The sequence below is a fragment of the Xyrauchen texanus genome, chromosome 16, assembly GCF_025860055.1.
Source record: "Xyrauchen texanus isolate HMW12.3.18 chromosome 16, RBS_HiC_50CHRs, whole genome shotgun sequence".
In the NCBI taxonomy this organism is placed as follows: Eukaryota; Metazoa; Chordata; class Actinopteri; order Cypriniformes; family Catostomidae; genus Xyrauchen; species Xyrauchen texanus.
Window position 1 is genome coordinate 38,459,868 of NC_068291.1, and position 14,438 is coordinate 38,474,305.

The 14,438-nt window shown below is 38.6% G+C and overlaps 1 protein-coding gene across 1 annotated transcript; it reads right to left on the bottom strand.

Moving 5' to 3' along the window:
• Positions 1-764: 764 nt before the first annotated feature.
• On the bottom strand, positions 765-12,727 carry gpn1 (GPN-loop GTPase 1). Its single transcript, XM_052145629.1, has 14 exons — positions 12,541-12,727; positions 12,250-12,343; positions 12,042-12,081; positions 11,844-11,910; positions 11,724-11,761; positions 11,542-11,620; positions 11,354-11,448; positions 11,167-11,212; positions 10,919-11,065; positions 5,345-5,427; positions 4,599-4,638; positions 4,315-4,405; positions 1,904-2,008; positions 765-1,339 (listed from the first exon to the last, which is right to left on the bottom strand). The coding sequence occupies exons 1-14, from the start codon at positions 12,721-12,723 to the stop codon at positions 1,248-1,250; spliced, it is 1,200 nt and encodes a 399-aa protein (XP_052001589.1). The 5' UTR covers positions 12,724-12,727; the 3' UTR covers positions 765-1,247.
• Positions 12,728-14,438: the final 1,711 nt, after the last annotated feature.

The window sequence follows — 14,438 nt, forward strand, 5'->3', positions numbered from 1 at the left end:
ATAGGATTAGAATTAGGGTGGGGTCGGGCGAGTCATATAGATTACTTTTATGCTGCCTATATGTGCTTTTTGAGCTTCAAAGTTTTGGACCCTTTTGACTTGAATTGTATGGACCTACAGAGCTGAGATATTCTTTTAATATAGTAATTATTTAATGCTTTTTCAATCAATCAAATGCAACTCAAGTTCAATTTCAGATTGCATGCAGAAGCATATAAGGGGTAAATCTAAAGTGATTGTTTAACACTTTGTTAACTTTTCCGGATTCACATTCAAATAGATTGTTAGCTGAAGGTCTTCGAGTGGTAGTTCACACATGTGAAGGTCTTAAAGAATCTTAATTCATGAAACAGAGCAGCTGAAGATGGTGAATCTGAATCCCTCAGTCTCTACACCCACTGGATCATTCTGCCATATGGCTGCAATAACACTACTGCCCACATTCCATCCCAGCACACACTCTGCTCTATTCATTATTAACCAGTGAACACTTTTGTTTATTAAGGACATAGTATAAGGCAGATTTCTTGTACTGTCCCGTACATTTTGCACATGTTTGCGTGCACATTATATAGGTATTTTATTTAGTTGTGTAGTCTCATGTGGTCCTGTGTTTGTCCTATGTTGTTTTTTATGTAGCACCATGGTCTTGGAGGAACGTTGTCTCGTCTCTCTGTGTACTGTACTAAATGTACATGGTAGAAACGACAATAAAAACCACTTGACTTGATCTTGTATATGTATAAAAATATTTTATTTCCCACAATAGAAACATAACTTTATAATATTCAGAATTGTATGGATACAGTCAGTACATTTTCAACAAAGAAACTGCCTATGTTTTAGTTTGTGTTCCAAGTTTCGAAGGAAATATTATGGGTTTTCATTAATGGATACATATAGGTTTTAGAACAGATAAATACAATATGCCAAAAAATAAATTCTTGATTTGAATGAGGACTAATCTGTGCATGATGACATAAGATTACATTCCAATGCAAACTTTTAAATGCAATTCTAAGGACTCCCAAAGTAATCTCGGTGCAGACCAAGTATAGTATGGTAGCAACACGTGCATGTAGCTACAACTCTAGCACACAAGCAGATTCATGCCAAATTGTCCAAGTGAGCTGCCACAACCCATTTAGAAGTCTTCCAATGTTATGACAGCAGAGAGGTCAAAGGTCAGAAGTCAAACTTAAATGTGTGATGCACCTCTGCAGACACACGACTACCAATTCCTGCCATCACTGTGACTTCTTGTTGCGCACCTGCACTATTTCCCTCCTCTCTTGGAGGAAGTTCCTGAATGCAGTTGCCTCTTTACTCTCTTCTGTAACTGTTGAATCAAATACATGAACATTAGCCATGGAAAATGTGACATACGCTGCCTGGCCAAAAAAAAAGTTGCTGTTTGGATTTAAATAAGTAGATACTTAAGAGCCTATGATTGGATCATTATTGCAGTGATTAATATGTTTCAGCTGGCATCAGTTCTTTTAACCCCAACTGATGCAGTGAGTAGCTTCTCATTTCTTAAACAACCCTATTCCAAAGTGATGGGCACGTAAGGGTAAGAAGGCAAGTGCATGAAGCAATGGCAAGTCATAAGGCATAAGGTTGTCGAAGCAATGCCATGACGAACATGCAGTGTAATCAAAGCTACAGGCTGTCCAAATAAATATTTACTTCCTCCTTTACCTTTTTTTTGACAGGCAGTATATGAAGCAATCAGGGCAGCAATATTCCAACAGACAACATTGAAAGAAGCAAATATTATATTGGCTTTTTACTATGTACTCTTGAGTTTACAAGCACACATACACATCAGCGCACATGTTTTTCTCCAATCGCCAAGAATGGTTCATCTGGTTGTAAGTGCCATTTGAAGTATCAAGCTCACCTGTGTGATCAATATCATCGGTGTCACTGTCTATTTCTTCCTCAGCTTCATCTGGGTTGCCACGGTTGAAGATAAGATCACTGGGTCCATTAAGACCTGGATTTTCTAAGAATAAAACAACAAGATATGCCAATGTATACAGAACATGTTTTTTTATTTTATAAACAAAGATAAAGGAACCTGGTACATGGCTGGCTAAATCCACACACATACAGTTGAAGTCAGAAGTTTACATACACTTAGGTTGAAGTCATTAAAACTCATCTTTTTACCACTCCACAGATTTAATATTAGCAATCTATAGTTTTGGCAAACCATTTAGGACATCTACTTTGTGCATGACATGAGTAATTTTTCCAACAATTGTTTACAGACAGATCGTTTCACTTTTAATGGACCATATCACAATTCCAGTGGGTCAGAAGTTTACATACCCTAAGTTAACTGTACCTTTCAGCAGCTTGGAAAATTCCAGAAAATGTAGTCAAGCCTTTAGGCAATTAGCTTCTGGTGGTGTACTGAATTGGAGGTGTACCTGTTAAGGTACTACCTTCAAACTCAGTGACTCTTGACATCATGGGAAAATCAAAAGAAATAAGACAAGACCTTCACAAGTCTGGTTCATATTTAAGAGCAATTTCCAAATGCTGAAGGTACCACATTCATCTGTACAAACAATAGAACGTAGTTTAGTGTGAAAAGTGCAAATCAATCCCAGAAAAACAGCAAAGGACCTTGTGAAGATGCTGGAGGAAACGGGTAGAAAAGTATCTATATCCACAGTAAAATGAGTCCTATATCAAAATAACCAGAAAGAATGCTCAGCAAGGAAGAAGCCACTGTTACAAAACCACCATAAAAAAAACCCCACCAGACTACAGTTCGCAAGTGCACATGGGGACAAAGATCTTACTTTTTGGAGAAATGTCCTCTGGTCGGAGGTAAAAAAAATGGAACTGTTTGGCCATATTTGGAGGAAAAAGGGTGAGGCTTGCAAGCCGAAGATCAACATCCCAACCATGAAGCATGGGGGTGACAGCATCATGTTGTGGGGTGCTTTGCTGCAGGAGGGACTGGTGCACTTCACAAAATAAATGGCATCATGAGGAAGGAAAATTATGTGGATATATTGAATCAACATCTCAAGACATCAGTCAGGAAGTTAAAGCTTGGTCGCAAATGGGTCTTCCAAATGGACAATGACCCCAAGCATACCTCCAAAGTTGTGGCAAAATGGCTCAGGGACAACAAAGTCAAGGTATTAGAGTTACCATCACAAAGTCCTGACCTCAATCTAATAGAAAATTTGTGGGCAGAACTGAAAAACCATGTGCGAGCAACGAGGATTACAAACCAGACTCAGTTACTCCAATTCTGTCTGGAGGAATGGATCAAAATTCCAGCAACTTAATGAGATGCTTGTGGAAGGCTACCCAAAATGTTTGACCCAATTTAAACAATTTAAAGGCAATGCTACCAAATACTAACAAAGTATACGTAAACTTCTCACTCACTGGGAATGCGATGAAAGAAATAAAACCTGAAAGAAATAATTCTCTCTACTATTATTCTGACATTTCACATTCTTAAAACAAAGTAGTGATCCTAAGTGACCGAAGACAGGGAATTTTTCTATGATTAAATGACAGGAATTGTGAAAAACTCATTGTGAAACAAATGTATTTGGCTAAGCTGTATGTACACTTCTGACATCAACTGTATATTCTTTTAAGTTTTCCACTTTGATTACTCCCAAAAATCAGCTTATTTAAAAAAATCATTCAAACCAAGAAATTCACATTTACGTGACATCTGAAATAATCACATTACTTTCTGCTTTCAACGTTACACTGTGAAGAGGCATGCACACAACAGTTACATTCACTGGATAAGCCAGTAAGTACGCAGGTTAAAGTGTTTTCATGCTACGTGAAATCGGGGTAGTGGGAAAAAAAAAAAAACCCCATCAATCGGTTTATTCTTACACTGTTAATGACCTTCCACCAATAACACAATGTATGAAGCTGCAATATTATGATAATCAAGGTTGCTGGATAGATACTTTTTAGAAACAAGCGCAATACATTAACCAAAAAGAAATCCATTTAAGTAGTCTAGGAATATGTCTTTTAAATTTGCTACAAAAATGTGAATTCAGGTAAACTGGGCCACCTTTTGACATTGAGATGATTGTCAAATAGCTGAATTCACCCTATACAGGACATTTAAAAGATAGTTTTTTGGTGAAGCAACGTTTGCAGTGCGCATTCTAAAAAAATGCCTGTCCTCAGAAAGACTTCGTTAAATAAACGTTTTGAATATTATCTAAAAATGTTTTGGAGGAATTAAAAATGATCAAGTTCCAACAATCTTTCTGAATGAACAGATACATGACCATTCTGAATGACTACCAGTAGGAGCTGTGGTTTCCATGGGAACTGCTCCCATGTCTTTCTGAAGGCGTTCCAACTGTTCCTTTTGTTTTTGACTCTGAGCTTCAGCCTGAAAATGAGATACAAGTATTAAAAAAAGTAAAACATGACCTTATCTCATGGAATGAAAAGGGGAATTTTATTAGCTTTTCAAATGCAAACAACAAGGTAGTTAAATCACTGATGGATGGGTCTTTGCAAGACATGGCTAGTTGACTGATGACTATATTCACATACATCAGCCCACACCAGCGATTACTCACCAGCTCTCTGTGCAGACGCTCATACTCAGGACGATACTCGCTGCAAGACATTAAAACATATTCATTATTTGCAGAAAAGCATTCAATCATCTTTCACCATATCCATAGTGTCATTATAAAACATCTATCATTACTACGCTTACAAGACTTGATTTGGTATTTTTAAACTTTATTTAAACATTTTAAATTTCAACTGTAATTAATTTAAAATGTAATCTGTATACTGACATATGACTTGTCTTCTTTCATGCATATATTTGCATACTGAATTGCGATTGGTCTATAGCAATTTATTTATGCGGAACTAAAGCCTAACCCAAACATTTAACAGGGATAGTTTATGCAAAATGAAAAATCTGTCATCATTTAATCACCCTCATGTTGTTCCAAACCCATTTGACTTTCTTCAGTGGAACACAAAAAGAGATGTTAGGAAGAAAATTAGCCCCAGTCACCATTCACTTTCATTAAATTGAAAAAATAAAAATAAATGCAATGAAAATGAATGGTAACTGCGACTTCTTAACTTCTCATTATCATGTAAGAAAGAAACAAGTGAGAGTAAATTAAGACAGATTTTTTGTCGTTGTTGTCATTTTTAGGAATAAAAAATTGTCTTTTGCTGTCTGGAAAGCACTGTTTTTTTTTGTAATTTTGTTTTTGGAAACAACTAGAGTTGTAATTCACCTAGTATCGTAAATAAATTAAGAAAAAAAAAAAAGATTACACAATTTTGGTATACTTGCGTTTCATATTCTTTAGCAGCGTCTGCTACCTGTACAAACAGTTCATCAAGCCCAGAACCTGTAACTGCAGACACGCCGACAACCTGCAGAAAACAAATATAAAAAGGCATAATGCTCTCATGAAAAATAATTGCAACAGTGACCTTAAAACCCAACAATACATTTCAGACACTGAGAGAGACATGTTCATTTCATGCTTTTTATATATTTTTGGCCTTTTTGGCTCATTATATTAAAAGACTGAGGACTGAATACTATCGGGCCGAGTGGGATCAGGAAATGTCATGAGATGGATTTGAACTTGCATCACCCGTATGTCACAATTAACTGTGCACAGCTCTTGAAGCCAAAGGCTTTTAAATAATACTCTCTATATGCAGTATTCACTAACAGTAAATACGTATTCTATAGTGTATTTTTTCTATCTGTGATGTTAACATTTATGGTTGTTTTAATTTTTTTAACAGGAAGAGTGCATGGTAAAGCAGGACTTGATATTAAAGCTTGATCAGGACAATTGGATTTTTGAAGGGGCATATTAAAGAAATGTTTACTTGCCGACCGGACAAGCAGACTGATTAAAACGTCAGTAACAAAAAAAATAAATAAATAAATAACCAGCTATATTTGTTAATATTCTTATTCTGCAGTTTAAAATAATCCAGAGTGCATAATTTTATAATTCACTAGTGATCTAGTAACAGCTGCACCCTGTTTGATTTACCGACGACATATGTGTGTGTGTGTGCTGAACATGTGAGTGTGTTCCGGAAATGTTTGCGCTAATGCACACCTGAACGGCAATACATTTAAAAATGCAGCCAAAATGACCGTCTTGGTGAGGTATTCATGCAAACACAGATAGTGATGTCTGAAGGGAATGTAAACAGTGGAGAAAAAAGCAGATTTGTATTAAAATGTCAGACTTATATTGTCAAGTTGTGACTTATTTCTTGTGCAATTCCCCACTTGAAAAGGACAGTCCCTCCACATGAAGATCCTAACTGGATTCCACTCAATAAACAGCCATGGGAACACAGACTCTTAACTTTTGTTGACTTTGATAGGTCTTTTTGCAGTGGTATTTGTTACTTCAAATGTTGCTTGGTTTTATCAAACAATGAATTTGGCTTTCTTACTTTTCCAAAAAAGTACTTTTGACAAAGTCAACAAAAGTTAAGAGTCTGTGTTCCCAGAGCATCATTAGCACTGCACTGCTTAAGTCCATCTAGCCAAAACATGGCCAATATGGCGCTTACCGGCTGTCCTTCACAGTTTTGTGGAGGGCTTGGTTTTGCACAATCACTTTGATAACAAAGATAAAGTGATTATCAATGCTCTTTCCACTGCGGTTTAAAGACAACAACAGAGCCAGGTACTAGCACGCCCAGATTGCCTGGAAGATTTGCTCCACCTGGTTCACCACTGATTGAAGGGGAGGAGGAGCTCCCAGGCAGTTCGTCAGCACACCTCCCACTCGATCTTCCCACGGGAACCGATGGAAAGATCGTAAATCAGCACCTGCCTACTGCTGGTCAGCTCTGAGTTTGGTCCTCAACCGGTAGCAAGACAACCAGGCATCGAACATCTCTGTGCAGAACCGTGGTTTGGGTAGCTTCTTTCAGGACTTTGGCTGATGGCCGGTTTAGTGCGGGTTTAGTGACAGGAAGGCAGGAGCTTTGGACCACTTTGACGTTCACGTCTCGAACAATGCCCTTAGTATCTGGATTGACGCTCACCACCCGTCCTAGCTTGAATTGACCCCTCACTACGTTTTGGTCGCACAACCAGACAATATCTCTGACAGCAACATTTCGATGCAAAGTGTGCCATTTACTTCTCAGAAATAAGTTTGGGCCAGCAAGCTGGCTCCAAGACCTCCAGAACTTGTTAACCTGGTTCTGCATCTCTCTGAGTCTCTTGTAAGGGTAGTTTGCAAAGTCAAATGTTCTGACCTCACCACTTGGAGAGGCCCGGCCCAGGAGAAGTGTGTTGGGTGACACATACTGCACGCTTTCTTCATGGCTCTGCACCCTGGCGTCTATTGGGCGTTCGTTGGCAAGGTTTGCAGCAAGTTGTAGTGTTGTCTGAAGCTCGCTGTAGCTGAGGCCAGTGTTGTTGCCCAGGCTCTGGAGTGCCTTCTTGAGAATGCGGACAGCAGCTTCAGCAGCCCCATTGCGGTGAGGTGAGTCAGCAGGGTGAATTGTCCACTCCCATTTGGTACCTTTTTGAGCCGACATCTCTTCTATTGAAGTTCTATTCTGAGCATCCAGGAACTGGTACAGCTCTCTTAGAACAGGTTTGGCGCCGATAAAGTTTGTCCCCGGGTCGGACCAGATCCTTCTTGGGTGCCCTCTTATTGCAGTAAAGCGTTGGTAAGCCATCAAGAAGCTCTCTGTCGACATTGTGTTGACCAAGTCTGCATGAATTGCCCTACTGGCCATACAGCTGAAGACGACACCCCACACTTTCATTGAGACCCGCTTCTTGATGTCATCCTTGACAAGATACGGTCCGAAGAGGTCGACTGTAGTGAACTCGAACGGGGCTGCAGGTGTGGCTCTTTCAGGAGGTAGGTCAGCCATTACTTGTTCGCACCTTCTTGCTCTTAACTTTTTGCAGAAAAGGCAGATCTCTACTACCTTTTGAGCAATTTTCCTCCCTTGGATGACCCAGGCCTTCCTCCTCATTTTCAGCAGGGTTGCAGGCACACTTTCATGACCCTCATCGTGCGCCTCCCGTGTCAATAAAGTAGAGACCCATGCATTGAAAGGCAGAAGGGGAACTGCAGCGCTATCCTCCCTGAAGCCATGGATTCTCCCACCGCAAACTAATAACCCGGATTCTGGCTCTCTATACACAACCAAGCGGTCCGTAGTGGTAGCTGGGAACGTCACCCCCTCTTGAGCAACAAGATAGATGTCTCTTATTGCTTCTAGACGTTCTGTGGCGGCGATAACTCCTTTTGTAGGAATCGCCTCCCACTTTGGGTTCTCAATGGACTTTATTGCAGATATAAACTTTTTGGCGGCTCTCCAGATAAAAGCAACAGTCTTGATTAGACACTTTAGACTACTAAAGCGCCTCTCATCCACCAAGTTTCGGACAACTGCACCAGCAGGAAGTCGTCCCACAAGACTTGGAAGACTTCTTTTCGCTTGGGCTCTTGTGAGTACTGCCACGAATGACTTCTTTTGCATATTGTTAATGTTTTCTCGAGCAGTCACGGACACATCTTTTGACGACATAATTGGCCATTCACTCTCTGGAAGATGTAAAAACTCTGGCCCTTGCTGCCACTCTGAATGGACATCAAGTTCCTTTGGCCCAGCTCCTCGAGTGATAATGTCGGCTATATTAAGTGGTCCAGGGATCCACCACCAGTCCTTTAGCTGTGTACTTTCTTGGATCTCTCCAATTCTGTTAGCGAAGAAAGTCTGAAATCCATAGCTTTCACGCTGGATAGCTCCAAGAACAGTCTGACTGTCTAACAAATGGTACCACCTTTTTATCTGGATCTGGGTATGCTGTTCAAAGTACTTTTTCAGGCGGCTTGCAAAAACTGCACCACAAAGTTCCGCTTTGACTGCATCCCCCTTCTGGTCTAGAGGTGTCAGCTTTGCTTTTGACTCCACTAATCGAATTATTAATTGTTTGTTACAATTCCATCGCAAGTAGAGGACAGCACCGTAGGAGCTTTCACTAACATCTGAAAAAGTGACAGCTACTGGTTCAGTTGTTGCCTCTGGTGGAGTAAGGGCTCTTGGGAACCTTACTTTGCTTAGCTGGATGTACTCCTCAAAAATTCCAATTGCATCCTTGTGGAGCTCATCCAACAGAGGAAGGTCCCATGTGTCCTTGACCATGCTGCACTTTGGTTTTGCCTCTTGGAATGCCCTTCGGACTAAGATAGCCCCTTTTTGCTTTAATGGCGTTGTCAGGCCAACTGGGTCATATAAACCAGCAACTTGACTCAACAGTTCACGTCTTGTCAACGGGTCTGGTGTCTGTGCTCGTACTTCTTCTAACAGCAAGTCTTGCCCAAGTCTCATCTTTTTCTTTCGCCTGGAGAAGTTGACCCTCACCATGACATGCAACATGTCTTCATCCACAATGTAGCCGAGACCGAGCACCTTGTTGTCTTCCTCCTTAAGCTGGTTCGGCAGGACAACACTATTTGGTGATGCCTTTTCTCTTTCTCCTTTACCTTGACCTGAGAAGACCCAAGGCTTCAGTGCAAACCCTCCTGCTTTTAGAATAAGCTCCACATTCTTTGTGATGACTTCGAGTCTTTCACGGCAGTTGTGAGATGTCAAGATGTCATCGACATAGCAGTACTCATGTAATACTTGGCATTCATCAGTGAGGTGGCTGAATTGAGGCAGATTAGCGGTCTCCCTCATGGCCAATATGGCGCTTACCGGCTGTCCTTCACAGTTTTGTGGAGGGCTTGGTTTTGCACAATCACTTTGATAACAAAGATAACGTTTCCTTGATTTTGTGGTGCTATCAATGCTCTTTCCACTGCGGTTTAAAGACAACAACAGAGCCAGGTACTAGCACGCCCAGATTGCCTGGAAGATTTGCTCCACCTGGTTCACCACTGATTGAAGGGGAGGAGGAGCTCCCAGGCAGTTCGTCAGCACATATATATTTAAGCTTATTACCTGCAGCTGTCTAGTGTGTTATTATAAATATCAAACAACCATAACAAGAAAATGAGAAAACACACACTTACTGCTATTGACTGGGTAACTTTAGTAGCTTTAAAAAGTGTTAATGTATTATAATAATACAGTGAAGACCTGTAGTAGTTTAATGTTGCATTTCATTCTGAATGTTTTCTTGAATACTTGATAGTCTGCTGCTGTTAAAAACTTTGAAAGCTGTTAAAAAAAGCACTTAATTTTCTTACTTTATATTTTTTGTTCTATTATTTCTATTCAATGCTGTTTTGTATTGTTCTTTTATTACTGACTGTTTACTAGTCTTGAATAATTACTTAAGATCTTGAAACCATTCTTCCATAATTAACATATTAGTTAGTTACTATTTGTTGTGGTTTTGAAGCTGGTATTGAGAATCGTCAAATTTCACTACAGAGTGCTGGAATTTTGGTATTGTGATAATGTATAGCCTTTATGTTATATAGTTGATCTTGCTGTAATAACGTGATGAAAAAGTAGATCTCATCCCATAGAACTATGAGCATCCCAGGTGTAAATGATGGCAATGGAGGCTTTTCTTTATTTGACTACCATACGTAACATAAAATAATCATAAGACAAAGCCTCCTCTATCCAGTGCAGTTTACATTTCTGTCGCAGAGAATTGAGTTGATTGCATAGGTACACTATAAGGTTGGGCATCGGTCAAACTTAAAATAAAAAATACAACATAAACTTTGACATGTGTAAACGCCATTTTTTCTCTACCAACAAAAAACTTTTTTACTTGGACAAACGAATGACCAATTTACTTGTCCGGAGGACAAGCACATGACAATGCTTAATGTCGAGCCCTGTAAAGGCACTATATTAATAAACTTTCCTCTTCAAAAGGATTTGGACTCACCCGCAGGTTGGTGTAGAACTCATCCAGAACCAGACTCATTGAGCGTGTAAGGTTACTGACGTAAGACCTCTCCTGGTTCAAAGCATCTTGGAAAACCTCAAAATCCTGCATCCACTCCACCGCAAAACTGTGATCAATGATGTCCGTCTGGTGAAGACACAAGAAAAACACACATTCACAATCACCATGAAATTAAGAATTTATAATATTATTTTTGTTTCACAAGGTAAAACCATATTTTTATTTACCTTATTCATGACAACTATGAAAGGCAATTTGGTCTTGTATAGAATGCTGAAAAAAAAAGACACTTTTTAAAAAATGTAAATAATGACATCACTTTCTACTGCGGTTATTCAATTTTACACACAAAAAATTTAATAATAAAAAAAAAAAATTCAACATACTGAATACCAGACGTATAATAACACTGACCTGCAGGCGTAGAGCATATTGGACATAAAAGTGACTGGGTTCACACTCCGAGACGTGTCAATCACATAGATCACCACACAGGGAAAAGAGGAAGCCTTGAAAAGAAACCTCACAATCATCTTTTCCAAAGAAATAGTGCCATACACCCTAATACAAATTAAACTGGGAGTCTAAAGAGAGTGACATACCAGCGCTTCAGTTATGATTGTTCCAGATGCCGACCATGTGAACACTTCTATTTGTCCGGGAGTGTCAATCAAAACATACCTGCACAAAAATAACGTTTAATGCATGAGATGTATTGACTCCAACCTCTCATAGACTCTGAGAGAATATATTGGCAAATCTTTAGTACTGAACACAAACGTACTGGTGACTACTTTGTTTCTTCTCAATAAACTTCATGACCTGACAGAATAGAAAAGGTGCATTAGAGCAAGTACATGTGCCAAACAGTGACATCTATTGGATACTTCAAATGCATGCCTACCTGATCAAATCTGGTTGCAAACAGATTCAGAGATGTGACAATTCCTCCATTTGGTCCTAAACCATATCTGAATTAGAGTCAAAGGTTAAATAAGATTAGCATGTTTGAGTCTTGTACAAAGCATTAGTAAGATCATCAAACTGACAGTCAATTTCTGGTAAACAACATGGAGCAATTACTTGCTTATTAAAAGGATACTGTTTCATGACTTCCTTGTAATTGACAGTGTCTCTGATATCTATGAGAAAAACAGACATGGAAATCACATATGAACCGACTATAGATTATAGAATACATCAGATATGCAGTTAAACAATCATGCAAACACAAATGTATTTACTATGTACATTACACTGGGTAAAGCATCCATAGACTTTAAGTAGATGATGCACGTGCACTCACATACCAATGTTAGCTGGAAAAGGCACCTCATGAACTGCAGGATCTAGATTGATGACATAAGGAGGAGATTTCTTGGTGTGCAGGTACGCTGTTAGCCTCTGCAGAACAATAATATCAAAATATAACTGATCAATTATAAAATCATTATGACTGTGAGAGTTCGTGTGTTTCATATATCCTTATGAATCCTTAAATAATCACTAGAAGTATAATAATAGAAGTGATAAATATTAGGAAAATAAAGGACGAAATTACAGACGTACAGTCAACCTGTATGGAAGAAGGGGATTCTTACCTGCACAAAAGTTGTTTTTCCTGAGCCTGCCATACCTAGAACTATAAGACACACGGGTTTCGATTCTGAACTCTGTTCTTGAGCCGAACACTGGCTCGGTATCGGTTCCTCACATCCTTCATCTTTAATTTGATCACTTTCATATGAAGCTCCGTCGCTGGTGCTTTTTGCTGCTGTCGCCATGCTGCTTTCACGACTTGCCGTAAAGAAATGACTACAGTCGTAAAATATCGAAAAACCTTCATCCTGTGAGTACATGACCACTGGATGGCGGAAGAGGACAGTCAACGTAATAGAAGATATAACCTTTTCTAGGTCACTACTCAAATAAGAACATTTTTTATACTATCCAACTCCTTAGGACAAAAGGTCAAATTTGTACATTCCAGGTCGAGTTCATGCTGCCATTAAAGCATTAACAGGGGACATACGAAATAACTACTGAAAGATTCATTTTTTTTTCTTTTTTAAATAAACTATTTATATTTATACATTTAACCAAAAATAATTAAGTAAATTAAAAGACATTAGCCAGTCAGTAAGTTAGAACAAATCAGTTAAATATAAGAGTGCTATTTTTAATAGTTTCCCCCCTCTCTGTTACTTGAACAGGGGTTTTCAAGTACCGGTCAAGGTAGGCGTGAAAATTAGATTCATCCCAGTTACTCAAGTCTTTTGAATCTAATCACTAAAAGGTTTTATTTCAGATTTGTTCACTGTTACAAAAGTAGGTGGTGGCAAATGGGCGTCTCTAAAAGGGATAGTTCACCCCAAAATGAACATTCTCTCATCGTTTACTCAACCTCATGCCATCCAAGATGTGTATGACTTTTTCTGCTGAACACAAATGCGTATTCTTAGAAGAATATTTCAGCTCTTTAGGTCCATACAATGCAGTTGAATGGTGTCCAGATCTTTCAAGCTTAATAAATCACATAAAGACATCATAAAAGTAATCCATATGACATTTCTAAGACCTTTTTTACTGCACATTTCAACTTTCACTTTCACATTCTAAAAGTCAAAGTAAAAGTGAGTATTTACTGTAAAATAGATTGAAATATTGATCTGTTTCTCACACAAAGTCATTGCATCGCTTCAGAAGACATATATTAAACAAATGGTGCCTTTAAATGTGATTTTAGACCTTCAAAGATCTGGCCACAATTCACCTGCATTGAAAGAACCTACAGAGCTGGGATATTCTTCTAAAAAATCTTTCTTTGTGTTCAGCAGAAGAAAGAAATAATATCTGGGATGGCATTAGGATGAGTAAATTATGAGAGAATTATAATTTTTTTGGGTGAACTATAACATTAAGTAACGAGTGAGTCATTGAATCGTTGATTCAATTAATTCACGAAGGAAATCAATTGAAACGAAAATGGTTAATTTACTTAAAAAAAAATCCGTTCGTGTACACTCAAGAAAAGTACAAAAAAAAAAAACAGTCCACGTCCACCATGTGTTTTATGTTCTGAGGCGCTTGCACTTGACATTTTAAAACCTGTAAAACATATAAGTCACGCATAAATCAAACATGTGAAGTTGTTCGAAGATAAATAATTCAGTTGACTTTTTTCAAAATAAATATTTTGGGTTTACAAGCCAAAATAGGTTACAAACAGTAACCACACAAACAACAGTCCGAACACACGTTTTCTATACTTCCATTAAAAGAAAGTACACTCAAGTTTATTGACAGTGGAGGATGATTTACAACTAGCTGTTTTGGAGACTGACCCATGGATTGACATTATGTGCTCTTATTAACAGGCTCAACCATCACACTTTATACAGTAAGCATTTATTTTATGTACAGATTTGCAAATAGTTTACATAACCTTTGTTACATTATTTAAATATCATGCCAAGGGTGTCCTGAGAGGTTGAAGAAC

Excerpts from the sequence above, each read along its gene's own strand:
- gpn1 (XM_052145629.1), bottom strand. The coding sequence starts at position 12,723 with ATGGCGACAGCAGCAAAAAGCACCAGCGACGGAGCTTCATATGAAAGT. Across the intron at positions 12,344-12,540 it reads GAAAAACAACTTTTGTGCAG|AGGCTAACAGCGTACCTGCA; the intron begins GTAAGAATCCCC and ends ATTGTTCTGCAG. Across the intron at positions 1,340-1,903 it reads CGATGATATTGATCACACAG|TTACAGAAGAGAGTAAAGAG; the intron begins GTGAGCTTGATA and ends TTGATTCAACAG.